Genomic DNA, 19,697 nt, shown 5'->3' with positions numbered 1-19,697 from the left:
GAGAAAAGTGTGGCACCCTCCCATGTTTGCTGGGTAGAAAAGGACTTGGAAAAAGTAGTTTTTGGGTTGTAGCTGTTTTCATAACAAAGGCTTGCCTCAGCGATTAATCCCAACAAACCAGAGGCTAACTTAAAACATCCAACTCTTCTTTATAAAGCTGATGTATAGTTCAGCTCGGTCCTAAGAGATGCATTCTCCCTGGCATTATTTTCTCCTTTGAGAGTGGGAGTTGGTGTATTGCTAATTTATTGTGGCGCTTGTGCCAGGCAATAGCAACGGGTCCAGATTCGTCCATGACTATTTTCATACCTAACATATTAAGGGGGGGGGGGGCACTTTTAAAAATTGTGCCATCTTTTGTTTCAGTGGGAAGCAAATAAAATATGCTACTTTGGGATTGACCTAGACTGTGAACTATTATTTTGACTGCTTTTCGAAATTAGCTTCATTTTATGTTTGTTCTTCCAAATATCGGATCAAGGTTTGTTTGTTTGTTTTTTAGTGTTTTTTTTTTTATTTTTTAGTTATTTTTATATAATTTTAATATTTAAAGCTTCTCAAAGTATTTTTTTTTTCTTTTGAATTTTCTTTTGTTACTAATTCTTATTTTTTATTCCAAATTTGTTTTCACAATTATTTTCAGATCTTGCACTTAACAATTGCTTAACAATTGACTTATTTTATTTCGATTTGAGTTATTCTTTTTCTTTTATCCCTTTTAATTTAATGAATTATATCAAACTTATCCTTAATAATTGGAATTTTCCAAGCATTAAAAAGCATCTTTTTTTTGTTTGTTTTTTTTTTTTTGTTTTTTGTTTTTTTTTTACTTTCGCTCTTTTTCTCTTTATTTTATTGATCCAAATTTAATTAAGGTTTGTGTCCGTATTTCCACAAAGCCAGTGTTTTATAACGAATACTTTTTCAAATCTAATCAGATTTTTACACTAATTCAATATTTGTTACTAAACTTTACTTTTTTAATGAAGATTCAATTCTGATATTTTGCCTCGAACCTCTTTTTCATCTTACAAATAAATATCAAAGTTAAATTTTTTATTTATTTATTTATTTGGGACAATTTTTTATGTACATAAATCATTTAGTCGGAGATGAGGAGTCAATCGAGAGTTAGGAATTTGCAATAATTGCAAGAGTTTTTTTTGTTTTTTTTAAGACTAATTCCAAAATTTAGAATCAGATATTTTTTAACCAATTCTGAGATGTGAGAGTTAGTTGAAGTCTGCAGTTTTTGCAGAAGTCTTGGTTGAATTTGTTTGTAAAGCGAATTATAGGTCGGATGTTTTTTTTTGTTTTTTGTTTTTTTTCAATCTGTGCCTCTAGAACACATGTCATGTATATTTCACTGCATCTCCCTGGAGGTAACGCTAAACACAAAGTGGATTTTTTTTTTTTTTTTTTTTTTTTTTAGGTCAATTCGACTCCCCAAAAGGGGTATTAAATTGAAACAAAAATAAAATTTGTCTTAATCTAGGAGGATTTATCCAACACTGAGGACAGAACGGATACTACAATTTGCTCTTAGCTTGAAAGTCTATTGTACATTTTATATCTATTATATATACTACAGTAATTTAGCCTCCAATATTCCACATGCAAGCAAATATATTTGGTTTCTTTATACATATTTCTTATTCAGTAACAGCATTTTTATTGAAAATGTAAATAATTTCGTATATCTTTTTTCTTTTATCTGATACTTTCAAATTTTTAAACAGCAAAAATAATTGATAAATGTGTTATTTTAAATATATTTTCTTAATAAAGTTTCTGAAAATACCCTTTTAAGATATTTCATGAAGTATCTCATCTAACTTTTAACATTAAGGATCAATTATACTTGAAGTATCCCAGAATTAGAACAGACCACAAGAACTCATTTTGGCTTGACACCATTTTTTTTTTACTTTCAGTTGAATTATAAATAATACCGTCGGCTTTGCAAATTTTTTATTGACAGAACGGTTCGTTTTATAAAGTTAAGAAATTTATTAAAAAAAATAAATTTTTAATTAAAAGAAAGTATTATTTGTTTATAATTCAACCAAAGGTAAAAGAAACCAGTGTTGAACCAAAATGTATCCTTTTAGTTGTTTCTGATTCAAGTATAATCGATCCTATTTTCGAAACACATTGCCAGTAGTAAGGGTTATTTAGGACTGCCCCCTCTCTTGGAATGTTTATGCTACAGAGGGGAGATTACTAGGCTGTTCTTTGTAAACAAACCAATGTTTAAGTTTTTTTTTAACCACCGACATCTAAAATTGTCATAGACTCCTGAAAATTCAGTATGTTATTGTTAGTCATCTTATGAGATGACTGATCAATTTTTATGATTTCAGGTTCAAATGAACAACTACAGCAGAAATTGGAATACACCCTACTAAAGCCTGATTATCACAGCTGGTGAATTTCAAAAATGCAATCTGGCTCTGAAGATATTTTAGAAGAACGATGCAATAAAATTTTGTTTTTAAACTTGGAAAAAATACCACAGAAATGTATGGAATGATTCGGACTGCTTTTGGAATATCTTGCATGAATCCTGCATCAGTTTTTGAGTGGCGTAAGAGATTCAAGGAAAGTAGGGAGTCTGTAATGGATGATGTGTGAGAGGAGTAAGGAAGTCAGAGTTGATTGGCCAAATAAAGAATTTTTTGGATGAGGACCATTGTGTATTTATAGAGACAATAAGTGTACAGTTTGATGTTAGTGTGGGAACTGTACATACAATTATTTGCGAGTAACTGCAGATGCAGAAGATTTGCACAAATGCAACAGTCCACAACTCCATCCTTGTCACAGACTATTTAACCAAGATGGCCATCAGGACAGTTCCTCACCCTCCCTATAGTTCAGGCCTTGCTCCCTGTAATTTTTGTTTATACCTTAAGCTCCAGAAAAACCTCAGATGTTGTCAAGACAATTAGGGAGATGAAAGAGGCTGTGATGAGGATCATTGACATGCTCGCACCAGAGGACTTCCACGAGGCCTTTTACAAGTTGTTGGAACGGTACAACAAGTGCGTTGCAGCCGGAGGAGATTACTTCGAAGGGGACTAGAATTTCATGTGTGTGCTATCAATAAAAGTGTCCATACAAAAAAAGTCTAGACACTTATTGAAGGTACCTCGTATAAAAAAAAAAAACAGTTTTAGAGGATTAGAATTTTATTATTTGTCCCCAATTTATAATATATCTAAAGTAAATAATTGATTGTTTTGTATTTTTTGTTTGTTTGCTTGTTTTTCTTATTTTGTTTTGATTTTGTGATTATGAGCAAATACATAAAATTGTAAACAATTTTAATCTCCTGGCACATTTTATTTGTTAGAAATACTGGTTTCCATTTTACTTGTTTATTTCTTTTTTCATATTCTAATTTGGTAAACTCTTTCAAAATAAGTTGAATGTGTCTGTCACAACCATATTATTTGGGGGTGACATATCTTCATAATTCAAATAGAGGGAAAGTGAAACAATGTCATGTGTGAATATGTCAATAGCCAGACCAATTAGCATCACGAAATATTAACAAATTAAGATCTTAAAGCAAGAAACAAATACAGAAGTTTAACATCACAACTGCTTATGATGACCTAATGTAATCGCTGAGATAAATGGGCACTACTTATTGGTAAAAGGTGACAAAAAGAAATAGCATCATGATATGTAAATAAAAGCAAAGATATTATCAAGTATGAGATAAATTACCTATCAATTCTTTTTTTTAATCTCTTTCGCTTTGACTCTCCTTTTCACGATCTCTCTCTCTCTCTCTCTCTCTCTCTCTCTCTCTCTCTCTCTCTCTCTCTCTCTCTTCATCTTTCTTTCATTCTTTGTCATCTCTATCTCTCTGTTGCTCTCTCTCTCTTTTGTTCTCTCTCTTTTTCTCTCATTCTTACACTCTCACTTATTTTTGCTCTCTTTTTCTCTCTCTTTTTCTCTCTCTTTCTCTTTCTCTTTCTCTCTCTCTTTCTCTCTCTCTTTCTCTTTCTCTCTCTCTCTCTCTCTCTCGTATTATACAGTCATCATCCTGGGTAGATCGATAGTTTGGATAGTTTGTCATGTCCCGAGTGATGATTTCAAGTCATTCCCACTTAAAAGTTTTGCTTCTATAAATTATTTGTTCAAAGATCTTTTCCAGATTCTCAAAGTGCTTAGAAAGTGAATGGTGCAGGGTCAGTTGTGTTCTTTACCAAGAATTGAAGAATTCAATGTGTATCATGTTCAAACCAACAGTCTCTTCAGTATCTCTTTCAGTTGATGATAACGGTGTAATCAATGATCAGTGATGCGACATAGGCATTAAATGCACTTATTTCTGTGTACAGAATTCAACTGCAGTTCCTCAGGTTTCAGAACTGTTAAGAATGGGTTGTAATTGTAATTTGAGTCTTAAAGATAGGCTTAATTCTGATAACCTCAGAAGATTAAATCTGGACAGTGTATGAAGAGGTGTGCAAAAGAGTAGTATGACCAAGTTCAAAGAATGGACAAAAGTGTGACCGTTAAGATAGCAGTTTAGGTCACCTGTCCGCACTTTTCTTAATAACTACACCTTGGAATTTGGAGAAATTTTGCACAAACATTAAACATGATATGAGTAAAAAAAGTAACAGAACGGATTTTCTGGGAAAACTCTGGTTGCTCCCCTACAGGTGCCTTTCGGGTAAAAATGGCTAAAATTGACACTTTTGTGTTTATTAAAAAAAAAAATTGATGCTTTGGATTTTTATAAAACTTTCTGAAAAGTTGTAATTAACTGATTTCTATATAATTTTGTTCGTCTATACTTGATAACTCTTGGATGTGTACCAGAGGCTCTTTTAGGGCTAATAAAAATACTTCATTTTTGGGACTACTTACCATATTTGTCCAAAATTTACTGTGTATCTGTGTATCAGTTTTGCATGGTGCTGAACTCAAATTTAAATATGTTAAGGCTTTTGGGGCTAAATGGGGGGAGGGGGTAGTCATTTCTGTTTTTGCATGGTGCAGAACTCAAATTTACATATGTTAAGGCCTAAAACTGCACTGTTTGTTCATTTTCACCAGGATTTGACATCCCCTGGGAACTTTTGGGGTTAAATGGAGTGGGGGGGGGTACAAATGTTGAACAGTCATTTTTTTATGCATTGTTCACTGTGCACTTATGGGGGACCATGCATGCTTCACTTGTTTATTTTATAATCGATATGGATTGTAATCTTACTTTGGATGGGGAGGTACACAGTATAGATATACACGTTGTCGTATATATATATATATATATATATATATATATACACACACACACACACACACACATACTCGGCATCGGTTGAAAGTCAAAGAAAAAACTCTGAAGAAGTATAGGTAACTTTCATTTTTTAATCAAATTCTCAATGAGAAAATTCTGTATAACTACACACTTCACTTTTAATCTATTTCGGTGAGTAAGGGAAAATGTCTCCAGACTAACAGTTTTTTTTTAGCCAGAATAACTATTTTCTAGATAAAAAAAAAACTGATGCAAAAATAAAATGTTTGTAGAAATAGCATAATGGATGGAAAAATGGGTTTATTCAAATCAATTATTGGTATGTCATTGACTTTGAAAATTTGTTAATTTTTATACATGTGTGTGTTGTGTGCTAGTGAACAGCCGATCATGGCAATTATTGTTGATATATTAGAAAATTTGTTGTCTTGTGTGCTATTTGTTAAGAAGCCAATTTTCAATGTACAAATGTTTCAACTTGGATTATTTTGTGAAAAACAACTTAAACGCCTATATTAAGCATATTGACAAGTGGCCCCCTTTCTTTAGGATAGGACTGTTTTTATAGGCATAGACACACAATATGGTGCGCATTAAGTTGAAAAACATTAGCATTAAAAATAGATCACCTTCCATTAAAAATAATAATCTAACATGGAAAAACTACTATTAATGATGCAAAAAAAAAAAAAAATGTACATTTATAAAAAGAAAAGATAGAATTTGTCTTACATCCAAATTTTATTGAAATAACTCAAAATATAATGAGTTGTTATAAGTTGAAATCCAATGGAATTCGGGATACTGATTGCCTAAGATGATTTCAATCCATTTCTGTTGAATATTTTTTTTTTTTAAATAAAAATTGCATATCTATTAAATGTTAATTATTTTAATTATTTGGATTTACTGTTCTCATCTGGAATATTTGTACATTTCGATTGATGTAACCTCCAACCTTCTTTAGGTGTATCTTCAGAGTATCAACCTCCAGAAGAGTGTAACTTTATCGACTATGCCATGACTATGCAAGAGGATTGAAAGTTCAATCTTCAGTGCTGGCAACACTAAAAATACAAGACTTTAAGACTTCTACTTAGTCATGGTTGACGGAACAAGAGCATGCAATCCGTACGGATTAAATAAAGAGTTTAGTTTGAAATTCCATGCAAATTCCTGAGTTCAACAAAATACACCTGAAGAAGGTCAGAGATTACGTTGACCAACCAAAACGTGCAAATAACACTCAAGATGAGAACAAAGTATCAATCCTCATTTAAAAAATTTAGAAAAAAATGTAAATTTATTTCATCAAATTTGAGTTAAATCAAACATTTTTTTTCGTTAATGATGATCTATTTGTTTTTGTTTTTATTCCAGAACGCATCCATACAAGATGAGTGTAGCTTCACCACTGTCGCCGCCACAACCACAACTATCACCACAACCACCACCGCCTCCTCCTCCTCCTCTTCCAAACAATAAATACCCTGTCAAGGGGACAAATGGCACCATGTGTAAATACTGTGCTATGCAGTTTGACACTGAGGAGGAGCTAAACGCACACGTACTAAGCCACACTCGTGGCTCGGCTCCTCTAAAATGCACCATGTGTGGTCAGACATACCGCACGTCATCCAAACTCCAGCGTCACATACGGGTACACAGTGGGGAGAGGCCATACACGTGCAACATCTGTGGCCGGCGCTTTTCCCGCTCTGATCACTTGAAGCAACACTCCAAGGTGCACCTCAACCATCGGACAAAGAACACCTGCCGTATTTGCAATGCTCGATTTGTTGGTGTACATTTGTTAAAAGCCCATCTTCGAAGCCACGGCATAAAAAGCGTGCAGACTTGTACGACTTGCGGAGAGGCTTTTGAGAATTCCATCGAATTAGACAAACATAAAAAGTTACATGAAGTGAAGCAAAATATCTGTGCTAGAATCCGCAAAAGAAACAGTCTTCTTCCAGAGGAAGAGATGCCCAATGGTAACAGTGAAGAAGTCACTGAGGAATCTCTTGATGAGACTAAGTGGATGGGATGCGCTCAGTTCTGTATAGCACAGCCTAACAATAGCAAGACTAACGATAGCAACAACAACAACAGTAGTAATGACTATATCTTTGAGACCATTGAGAACCATGAGAACGGATGGCTTGAAATAATTGGCAAATTGGTCGAGGCTGATTATGCTGAACAAAAAGCCAGAAAAGAACTGGCAGCTGCTGATATTGCTGCTGCAGAAGAAAATTCTAGTGAAGCTAACTCAAATTCCGATGTAGTCAATCAAAGTTCTGGTGAGGAAAATCAAAACTTGGGAAATGATAGTGGCATTGCAGTAGGTCGGAATTTGACCAATAAGATCTCTAGTGGTATTCTCAAACAAAATCCAGACACAGAATATGTCAGTTCTATTTTGCTTGGTTTGCATTCCGAAGAAAGCGGCTCGAATTTCAACCTTGCAAAGCGACCTCTAGACCCAGAGCAAAGTTCTGACGCTAACCCTGAGGAATGGTCTCATAGTGAACAAATGGAAGTAATAGAAACCAGTGAGGATTTTAGCAACGACGAATCCTCGGACAAGAACACTACAATTCGAGTCTGTTATTCAGTAGTAGGAAACGATGAAGATGTCAATGGGGATGAATTCGGTAATTTAGAAGCTGAAACTATAACGGATGGCACAAAAATGTTTGTTGTTCCAACCATATCAGACAATGAAGAAACTAACCAAGGGGACAACGTCCCTTCAGGAGATTTGCATAACAGTCTCAGGAATGGCGAAATCATTTCAGATGACCAAGGTGTCACTTACACCGTGAGTTTGATCAGCAAGCAGCCTTTGGCCACCAACCAAACCAACTCAACAACACTCAGCAATAGTAGAAGGGAGCCATTTCAATTAGGTAACAAGAAAGTCAGCCACTGTAAACACTGCGGAATCTGGTTTGAGGACTTTGCCATTTGCATGTTGCACAACAGTCTTCACCTTGCCAACGATGACCCATTCACCTGTAAGAAATGCCTTAAGAAACTGGGTAACCGCCTCGAGTTTATGGCGCATCTATTGTGGCACTTAGAGCCACCACAGTCTACATCAGCGCATTCATTAACTACTTGTATTTAGATGTGTGGAGAGACCCGAGACATTTTTTTTTTTTTTTTTTTTTGTCGCTTCTGTGCTACCATAAATAATCTACTTTTAATGTTTTCTTTGCTTCAAGAGATCACAATTTTCAAGATTATTTTGAATTCATTTTTAAGTATTTTTTTTTTTGTATTATTATTATAGCTTAATGACACCAATTATGTTATGTTTGCTAGGTTTTCTACTTTTTTTTGCAAGTTCACAGTTCAGCCTATATATAAAAAATGTTTTGAATACAAAAAACCATTTATGATGTACGTCATAGAATGAACATGTCATATTCTAAAAATTATGTAAATTGATCAAGTGGTTTTATTTTTAACTAAGAAAATAAAAATTTATGAGAAAGCAAAAAGAAATTGTTTTGCATTGCCACCTAGAAAAATACAAGGGTAGAGAACTCCACAATAATTAAAACTTGCAAAACCAGCCTTGTAATACTAATGATTTTACATTAATCACTTAAAATCATTTAAAAAGTTGGGGGGGGGGGTTTCGTAAAAAGAATACTTGATTAATTTACATGATTTTTGGAATATGATATCTTCGTTTTGTGACGGGTATGACATTTTAAAGATTTTTCTGTATTTTTTTTTTTAATTTAGGTTGAACTCTTGACTTGCACATTTTTTTAACACAAAGTAAGTGATATAATTTGATATTGATGCATCTATTTCGTTCAAAGTATTCGTACAAAATCCAAATTATTCAGATTTTTTTTTTTTTTTTTTTTTTTTTTTGTTATTTCACTATTATTCCCGTTGCTTTAATTTTGAAAAAAAAAATATATACAAATTAAATTTCTGGGAATTGACATTTTAAATAAGTTTCTGAATAATATTTATGAACTAAATGTTCAAAACAAAATTTTTTGAAATGGGGAAAAATGGCCTCCTATATATAACCTTAATTTCACTGTAGGCCTTTAAGTTTTCCCATTTTTGCTTTGAAAGGTATTTTCAAGCAATAATCTTATTTTTCTGGAAATATTTTCCTTTATATAAATAAAAAATATAAAAGTTTTTAAGGATCTCAATAAAAAAATAAAAACTATTTAAAACCTCAAAAAAAAAAAAGAAAATAAAAAGCTTATTTTTTTAAAGTTGGTTTTAATGATATATAAATTTTTGCTTATGGTATTTTTTGTTGACATCTAAAATGAAGACTTTACAGATTCTGTTTGGATTTATAATTTAAATATTTTTATGGTTTTTGGAAATATTATTTACATAAAGATTTTCAAACCACTGATTCAGCTTGGTGATACATCTCGGTTTTATGCAAAATCTTAAAAGACTTATAATAAATTTTGAAGTTATTCCAGTTTAATACATGTACAATAAACTACATAATTTCAAAATGATTTAAAAAAGAAAAACAAATTCCCAGATTTATAATTTTCAAATTCTTTAGTTCTATAATTTTCCCCTCCCTTTCTGTCTAGATACGGTAAGAGTCATTAATCTTTATTTAACCACCCTAGATACAAGTGTTCTTCACTGCACAAAGACACAAATCCTATTTCTATAACGAAGGAATTAGGATTCTTTAAGTTTAGGTTCTTTAACACAACCAACCTTTAAACAATGGCTTAAACATCCTGCCAATATGCCATCATTTCTAAGTAAAGTTATTCATCTGTAGGGATTTAATGTTTACAAACAAATCAACAAAAAAAAATTTATGTAGAATCATTTAAAGAATTGTCTTATTTATTACATTGATGTAATCTCTTTCATTCTGTATATTTGCATTAAATATTACATAGATTAATACAGTAAAGATAACTTTTTAATTTAACGAGTTCTGAGATCCATGATTTTGATTTTAATAGGATCCTGAAAAATTTTAAGCAATCTCACAGTGTAAAGTATGGAAGACGTTATATAGATCATTGCTGAACTCCACTAAAAGAAACAAATGGCTGCTTCCATCTGTCTTTATATAGTCCTAAGGGATAGATAACTCGTTAATGATTCCTGTTCCAGGAGTATATAACTATTTAGACACAAATGTAGAGAACTCTTTTACCTATACATGTGGGAATTTTATACTGCCATTTCCTGATTCCCTTGGAATAAGGCAAGAAAAACGAAAAATAATAATCCTTATTCAATTTCTGTAGGATGAAAACAAAAAAAGTATGACATTATAAACATGAATAAAGAAAGGGATCATGGAATCAGAATGTAAGAATGTGTATACCAAACGATGGTTGACTTCAGGAAGCTGATCTTACTTACAATTTGCTATAGTGAGGAGTGTGAATGAAGTTTTGAACTGCAACTTCTTATTCACGACCAACTGTTTGTATAGCTACAAAAATGTATTGCCTTCGTCCTTATCACAAAATTATATTGTTCAGTTACAAACAGATTGTATGTCAGATCAACTGTTCTTCTATTTACCTGGAAATGGTGGGAAAATAAAAAAACAAAAGAATTGTAAGATCAAATATTTTAACTGTGAATACATTTCATGTTTATTATTGTAACAATTACACAATTTTTTTTCAACTAATTATTCCCACTTTTATAGTGTTTTTTTATATTATCTTTAAAACTGTTAAAAAAATATGTAACATGTAACTGAAAAAATGTGACCCATTATGTCATCCATTTGAACTCTGATTAAATTATTTGAATCGGGACAAAGTAAGTTTACGAGACTAGTTAAATGTCACAAGATGAAGACAAATTTTAAAAAATTCATCTTTTTCTGCTTACTATTTTTCTAGCTATGGATTAAATAATATAACCGTAATGATTATATTCTCTTTTGCATAGAATGGACTATGCCAATCTTTTTATTCTTTTTTTTTTTTTTTTTTTTTTTTTTACATTTTTCACCCCAAACAAGGCGAATTGCCACTTTGGTGTAGGAGGCTACTATCCGGGGCAACAACTACTGGGGTACTATGTAGGGATTTGGGCAGCAAGATGTCAGTTCACGTTACACTTGAACTTCTGCACGTCAGTACTGTTGGGGAAGCAGGGACCTGGAATGGAATTCCAGAGTCTAGCGGTTCTGGGGAAGAAACTACTGGAGTAAAAAGATCTTTTACATCTAGGGATCTCTACAGTGTAGGGGTGGGATTTAGCAGCCTGTCGGGTTTGTCAAGGGTGCTCACGTAGTGGGGGCACAAGTGATTGCAGTTCGTCAGAGCATTCACCACTAAAATACTTGTAGAAAAGGCAGAGGGATGCAAGATTCCGTCGATGGGACAGAGGCTGAAGCTTAGATGCCAGTTCAGGGCCTATCAGGTTTGCGACTCTCTTTTGAACCTTATCAAGGAGCGAGAGACTAGTAGCAGATGCACCAGCAATACTCCATACATGGGCGAATGGTGGCCTTATAGAGGTACAGGATACTTTCGGGTGTTAGTACTTTTCTAGCACGGTAGAGAGAGCCCACCTTTCTTGCAGCGACCCTGGCAATGCCTTCAATGTAATTGTTCCAACTCATGTTTCCTGTGAACATTAGGCTAAGGAGTTTGAAAGATGGACTCTCAGATAAAGAGTCGTTGGCCATTGCTATGGGTGGTAGAGAGGGTTTCTTGTAATTATTGAATGAAACTAGTTTAGTCTTGGCAGCATTGAACGCGACCAACCACTTTTGTCCCCATTCCACTACAGATTGGAGGTCTTCCTCTAGTGTTTCTGCCATTTCTTTAGAAATGTGTTCATTCGTCTTCCTGTCGTGCCTGCCATAGAATGTAGTGTCATCAGCATATATACCCATCTCAGAGGCAATTTTCCTTTTTTATTGCCTACACCAGTTAATCAAAGACTGAATGATGTGATAGTGTGATACTGTATAAAATGTCTGAGTGGGGAAGTTGAACAACATATAGTGAGCGAGGGGGAAGTTGACCAACATATAGTGAGCTAGGGGGAAGTTGACCAACATATAGTGAGCGAGGGGGAAGTTGACCAACATATAGTGAGCGAGGGGGAAGTTGACCAACATATAGTGAGTGAGGGGGAAGTTGAACAACATATAGTGAGAGAAGGTAAAAGCAATTAATAGGAACTTTGTAAGATTTTGGTCACTTATTGAGTTAATTGAAATGGAAGCGTTTTGTTTTGTTTTGATTTTCAAACAGAACTCAATTTCAAAACTGAGGAATATTTTAACATGTGTTTCACATGATTAAAATATCGGGGGGGGGGGGTAGGAGAAGAAACATTTATTAGCTTGGTTTTAGTATAATATTATATATATTATATGGAATATCTGTCCTGAGATGAGTTCCTAATACAGGTATACTGTTAAACATTTTAATAAGTGCAAGAATGGATGGTTATTTTTTTTTTTAAATACTGCATTGGATGTAGAAAGTGTGAAAAGCAGAGACAGACACACAAGTGTTGCCTTTTATACATAGATTAGTTTTCAGTCTAAATTAAATAGAAAATGTCTGCTTTTGATTTATTTTGACGATTGCAATTAATTTCCTGATATCTTACGATCTAAATAAAAATATCCCTTACAGTAAAGTTAACTTCTCTATTCTATTGCTTTGTAACAATCTCTATTTATAGCCATCAAGCTTAGTTAAATGATATCTTTGACACATCTTGATTTTAAATTAGCTATAAAACTTTGTAGTTTAAAGTCATCTCTTTACACATTTTATATATATGTACACTTGTGTATTTTAATAGTTTCAATTATTTTCAAATCTTATTCCAAATAAAGAGCCTGCTCAAAGCTATTAAAGTTGTTTACAGCTGTTTCAAGTCAGTATTTACTTTTAGTCATGCAATGTATCCATAAAACTTGCTCATAAAGACATGAATTCTCAATCTATGTGTGTGTGTGCATATGTTGCTTACGTCGGCATTGCCAAAGTTTTAACCGAACGTACTCTTCAGAGCCAAATCGTTTACCCCAGCAAAAAGATGCATTATGTCAAGACATTTGGTTCTGAAGAATTAAGTCTAAATAGAAATTTCAGACTAAACTTATGTTCATTATATTTTAAAACTTTTAATGTGGACACATAGATTTTTGCAATGCATAAACAATGATGCCAAATTTATTTTGGTAGTTCCATTAGCCATCAAATTATGACTGTTCACCTGTTCAAAACTTGTCATCTTGTGTACTATTGAACCAAAATTGAATTTTCATATTGAATAACAAAACATGTAGGTGTTGAACATGTGAAATACTTTTGATGTCATCATGTGGTAAATGAAAATTAATCATAATTAGTGGGACCTGTGGAAATTCCACAACGGACTCTTTCATATGTAATATATTGATGTTGGCATTCTGTGGATGTTCAACATAAATGGAGATACCCTGATATTATTGTAGTTCTTTTATTAAAACTGCAAATGTATTTATCCAAGTTAGCATAGACACCCGGCGTAGTCCAGTCAAATAACACGCTAATATAGATGCACAAGCACCCTATTTTTAACTGTTTTCACTCTTGAATAAAACCTGCATAAGGCAGGTGAAACATCAATCATTGATATTTTCCTCCCCCATTATCATCAGATTTTTATCCTTTTAACTAATTATGCTCACCTGGTATTATTTGAGATTCAGTAATGTCATTTTAATTTTATTAATTAGGTAATGTATAATGTTGTTCATCTTCAGCTAGAAAAAAAACTTGCTCATATAAGGAAGATAACTCCTATTTAAGCTTCAAATGAAAGTCGAAGGCATCTCTCTTGAGTTATTTGAGTTATGCTTAGAAATAATGTCTAACACTTGCATTATAAATCAATAGTTTTAAGAGAAAAAAAATACCTACTGTCATGTTAGTCGAATAATTGTAAGAATTGAATAGTGAAAAAATATATAATTGTTTATCTTACGATTAAAATAGATTTAATTGAAAAATTCTATTTTATCAATTCTTTGTGCCATAATATTTTTTTTTAAGAAGCAACACATGTTTTTATTACAAAGAACATGGTACAACAATAATAAATTTAAATTGGTTGGTAGAATTGATTTGTTACATGCATTACTATTTAGGCCTGATCTGGAAAATCTAACTAACTGAATTTTATATATTAGATAAGTGATGTGCATTATACACATATCTTTCTTAGAGAGTTCTTGCTATTCCTGCTGGATATTTAAGAATAGTTGAAATTAGTCACTTCAACTCTAGAAAATTTTCGCCTCCAGTAACCCTTTCCCCACTAATATATGAAGACAAGGGAGGATTGAGATCATTTACCAGCATGTGTAGCATATAAAAAGAGAACTGGTTATCTTTCATTGTCTTGTACAAGGAAGGCCTACCTTAAATTTGCCCTCGTGGAGATGTGTGTAAATAATAATATTGAGACTGTTTTTATAATTCACAGGATTGATCGACTTGTGCTTGATCCTTACCTTTTAAGCAAGAAAGCATCAAATGTTGTTTTTTGTTTTTTTTTTACTGACAGTTGAACCCTAGACTCCCGGACACATCTTTGTCATTTTTTTCCTCAGGTTTACTTCCCTTACTGTTGATCCTACCTTTTCATGTTGAGTAGTTAAGCAAAAAGACATCAAATAGCTTTTTAGTATAACTTGACCGACAATTGAACCCTAGCATCTCAGACATATAACTTAACTGAGGATTGGTCTATTAATTTTGAAAGTTACTAAATTTTACTTAACTTTCTAAATTCGTTATGTCACATTTGGATCTTCTTTTCTATAAAGTTTGTTTGTTGTTGATGATTATCTAAAGTGGAATAATTTCACTCTTCCCAAATGACAAACCTGAATTTCTAATGTTTTTTTTTTTTTCTTTTTTTTTTTCTCCAAGCATTCTTCTCAAAAATTGATATTGATAAAACTTAATATTGGAGTTGTCCTCATAACCTATTTTGAAAATTGTGCACTCTTGGCTTAAGCATGGTGTTATGGAAAAATTATTTTAAAAAAAGAAAAAAAAAAACTAGAAAAAAAAAAGAATGTCTTGTTTATTTTCAGTTTTTATATTTCTTCTTGATTCATAAAGATTTCTAACAAGGCAATGGCGACAGTAAGTATGGAAATGTGCCTTGCGTATTCTTCCACTTGCTTCCTCATCACTGGCAGGTCATTCTGACAATTAGCATGACACTTTAAAGGGATTCAAATATATTTTTTAAAACAGATAAGTCATACAGAAGTTATTTTTGTTTTTTTAAATTACTCTGCTTCAACAGTAATGCAGCTTTTTTTTATATAAAGGCTGTCATTTTTTTTTTTTTTAATTCTTGTATCGGCTTTATTTGCACTTTTTTAATTGTCTTTTTTAATTTCACTTTTGATTCTATTATACAAACAAAAACACAATGTGTGTATTATCTATTTTTATTCTTTTGATCTTCAAATTCTATCATGTTGAGCTTTTTCATATCAAACTGCCTGCGGAGGGGAAAAGCCTTGGAACAATACTCAATGCCAAACTCTTTCCAACTTACCTCTCACTTCTGTTAACGATTGACTTTTTATTTACATTGGTAGCTTTTTTTTTTTTTCCTCAAAACTTTTTTTTAATCCAGACTTGTTATAATGTTTGGTTGTCATACCGCTATATGCCTATACACATCTAGAACAGTGGTTATGGGAGAGAAAATAAATTTTAAAAAAAAAAAAAAAACTTCTAGAAAAAACAACAAAAAAAAGAGGCCTTGTAAAATTAAATATATTCAGCTTGAAGCTGGTCTGACTGTGGGTTCGTTTCCTATAATTTCTCAATTTCACATTATTCTGATAGAAAGCTAAAACGAGGAAGGAAATATAAATATATATATATATATATATAAAAAGTGCTTGTGAACAAACAGACAAAAAGAAAACTTGTAAAATGAATGGCATTGAAAGTCATGGAAGATATTGCCAAGTTTGCTGTCACACATTCAGAATGTGATGCCGATTTTGCACAGATGCACTTACAAATTGGAAAATCTAATTTTACAAATAAATTTTAAAAACATCTCTTGTCATTCACTGTTGAAATAGTACAGAAAGACTAAATTTGGATGACAACAATATTTTTTGGTCTGCAGTAAATGAATTAAAATATAATACTAAAGATTAATGTGATTTCAAACTCAAAATGGTGATGCCATTGACACCCCCCCCCCAAAAAAAAAAGAAAAAAGTTATAAACATTTTTGCAACCAATGTCTTTAAATTATTAACAGATTTATTAAACAGAAACATTGTCTAGATTTATTTACAAATTATAGAAATATTCTTCTGGCATACACCTATATCTATTGCATACACACATTCACACATATATTTAAAAACAAAATTTCAAAAGATGTATATTCTGCCAATGTTTACCGTTTGTAAATAATTATTTTGCATGAGAAAAGCTTGAAAACTCTTAACTGATCTGTGATGACAACAATTTTTTGGTCTTTGGAGACTTTTTTTTTCTTCAGAAGAGTGGAAGAAGAAAAACTGTTTAAAACTAATATGTGTGTATGTGTGTGTGTGTGTGTATATATATATATATATATATATATATATATATATATATATATATATATATATATATATATAAAATATTTGTATATTTTGGCAGCATTCTTTCATTAATACAGTTTTGATTGAAAAAAGCAAAAGCTTCTGTTTATTCATTTTTTTTTTTTTTTTTTTTTTTTTTTTGCTCCCACTGACGAACCAATGACCTAATGCTGTTTGAAGTATAAAGAATGAGCCTGCCTATCTTCAAAAATTGTTGAATTTATTACAAAAGATCAAGTAAAATCTGTTTTAAGAACATTAAGATTTTTTTCTCTACTTACATAGCAGGCTTGGTTAATGGTGGGTTTATATGCCCAAATGAATAATGCTTTGAGGATGGAGAGGTGACGACTGCATTTAAAAATGAACAAAATTGTAGAAATTTGATTGGGCTATTTTGCATGCTGTTAAATGTTGGTGAATGGAGATTTGAAGTAGCATGTAAAACAATAAAACAATATTAGATAACTGGTTCGACATTTGGAGAAAAGGGGTAAAAAAAATTAATAAATAGAGGCTTTCAGTTCTTGCTAATCAAATCTGTGTGTATATATATATATATATAATATATATTATCAAAAAGAATGTAAAGTGTACATTGAGATAATATCTGATGTTGTATAATCTTTAAGCTTATTTTTATGGCTCTATTTCAAACCCATGATTGTGTGTGTATATATATATATATATATATATATGTATATATGTATATATATATACCGAAGAGTAACAATCCGATTAAACATGGGTAAGTAAACTGATCAAGTTCTTTCACAAAATAAGTCCAAAAAAAAAAAATGCTGAATTTTGAAAAAAAAATTCAATGAAATTATTTTCCAGACATTTCCAATTATGTTGACTCGCTTAAATTGACCTGAGTATATAAAGCAAAACGTTTATGGCAAAATCACATTGCCACCCCAGTTCTCATTAGATCACTGCAGTTAAGAGACATTGAGCCTGGTTAGTTCTCAGATGGGTGACCATTTGGGAATAAATACTAGGTGTTGTAAGCTAAACACTTTACCCAAGTTTATAAATGTGTAGCAGAGTTGCTGCTAGTTAAACTGGCGACAGGTTAGCGTCTTGTTGCAGACATCGTTCTGGCTAACCATTCTGCATAACTCTATAAAACCAGGGCCAAGCATCAGTTCTTTAGCCTTAAAAAGGAGCTTTACTATACAAAGACAGGATTGACCACAATAGACTGAAGGTAAAAAGCAAATTTTGAATTTCTTTTTTACTTGTTTATATATACTTTTGTTTCCCTCCTTCACTCTTAAAATTTCAAGGATTATATGCTAATACTTTTTGACATAATTTCTGTTATTAGTTCTTTGGTACAACAGACGCATATGAAAGTTACTTTTTTTTGCTTATTTTCTTTAAAAAAAATGAACCATAATAATTATTGATTTTAAATTTAATTCAAGCCAGAAATTACTTTCTATTTGTTAAAGTTTTCAAAATTTTCATGTTCAAAGTGACACAAGCTATTCAGATTGTCACAGTTTTGTTACCGGGTTTTTTTTTGTTTGTTTTTGTTTGTTTTTTTTACTTGGGTGGTCACTGTTTTTCAAGACCAGAGGTTACTCAATGATAAGGGTTAATAAATGTTATGTAGGTGGTGAGACAAGATCAGTGATGCTTGAACTTGAGGAGGGCTTAATTATTTAATACTGCTCAACAGGAATTTATTTACACTAGATTTGAAAATGACCATTTTATAGTCAGCTGGGAAGCAGACCCACAGTATTACGTTCCACAACACTTCTAGGATAAAATCTCCGTTCATGGAAATTTTCTTTAGTTTTAGGCACAAGTAAAAAGTTGACAGTTGTAGATAGATGAGTATTTGTTGCAAACATTTGGGGAGGGGGGTATCAGATTGAAGCTCAGCCGAACACCTATCATAAAAGTAATGATAGAACAGAGTTAAACTCAACTTCTCTTCTGTGAGAAAGAGAAAATAGAAAGGAAAAAATTTCGAAGACAGGTTTTGAACCCTGTCAAGGCAGATGTGGCAACAGTTTGTTGATACTATTGGAACACATAATGAAACGGTGTTAGCATGCTTACAATAGTTAGAAGTGAATGAATGAAGTTCCACAAACTTCTGTAACTAGTAAAAGTGCTAGTAAAAACATTAGTGCTATCAATCAAGAGAAGAGTCTATCAAGTATGTGTACGCAGTAAGATTATGTATGAAAGTGAAACCTGGCCACTGAGGATTGAGGATATGCATTGCATGGAAAGAAATAATAAAACTTAATGTGTAATGTAGGTCTTAAAGGCAGGATTAGTTCTCTTAACTTAAGAGTTATATTAAATCTGGACAGCATAGAAAGATGTGCACAGAAAAGTAGAGTTGGATTGTACGGCCGTGTTGAAAGAATGGATGAGAGTTCTTGGTTTAGTAGATGTAGAATAATTGAAGTATCAGATTCAGATTTACAGAATGATGAAAACATGGAAGGAAGTGATAAAAATAGGACTGAGAGTTAGATACAGATCTTTCCAGAGATAGATTAGTTTAGAAGTTAGTTGCCTTGAAGTCACCCAACACATGCCAGCATGTAAAATGGACATTAAATTGAGGATGATGATGACATGATAGTCCAGTCAAGAATTATTTTTTATCTTTTAATGATGGATCAAAATTGCCAACATGTATACAAAAGATGGCCCTTTGAAGTCTGAAAGTAATTTTGAAGCTTTTAAACTTACACATAGAAAGTAATATTTGACATGAATTAATGTTTAATAGCAAAA

General features: G+C 32.2%; 1 protein-coding gene across 1 annotated transcript in view; it reads left to right on the top strand.

The window, feature by feature from the left end:
- LOC145279850 (uncharacterized) overlaps positions 1 to 16,047 on the top strand; it is a 180,273-nt gene extending 164,226 nt beyond the window's left edge. The window contains exon 2 of the mRNA XM_080131296.1: positions 6,665 to 16,047. Coding sequence (XP_079987422.1) covers positions 6,681 to 8,417 — 1,737 coding nt within the window. The 5' untranslated portion in view covers positions 6,665 to 6,680 and the 3' untranslated portion in view covers positions 8,418 to 16,047. The remainder of the gene's footprint in view (positions 1 to 6,664) is intronic.
- The last annotated feature ends 3,650 nt before the right edge of the window (positions 16,048 to 19,697 follow it).

Source organism: Euprymna scolopes, chromosome 7, assembly GCF_053919585.1.
Source record: "Euprymna scolopes isolate OS-2025 chromosome 7, ASM5391958v1, whole genome shotgun sequence".
NCBI lineage: Eukaryota > Metazoa > Mollusca > Cephalopoda > Sepiida > Sepiolidae > Euprymna > Euprymna scolopes.
This window is presented reverse-complemented; position numbering and strand designations above follow the sequence as displayed.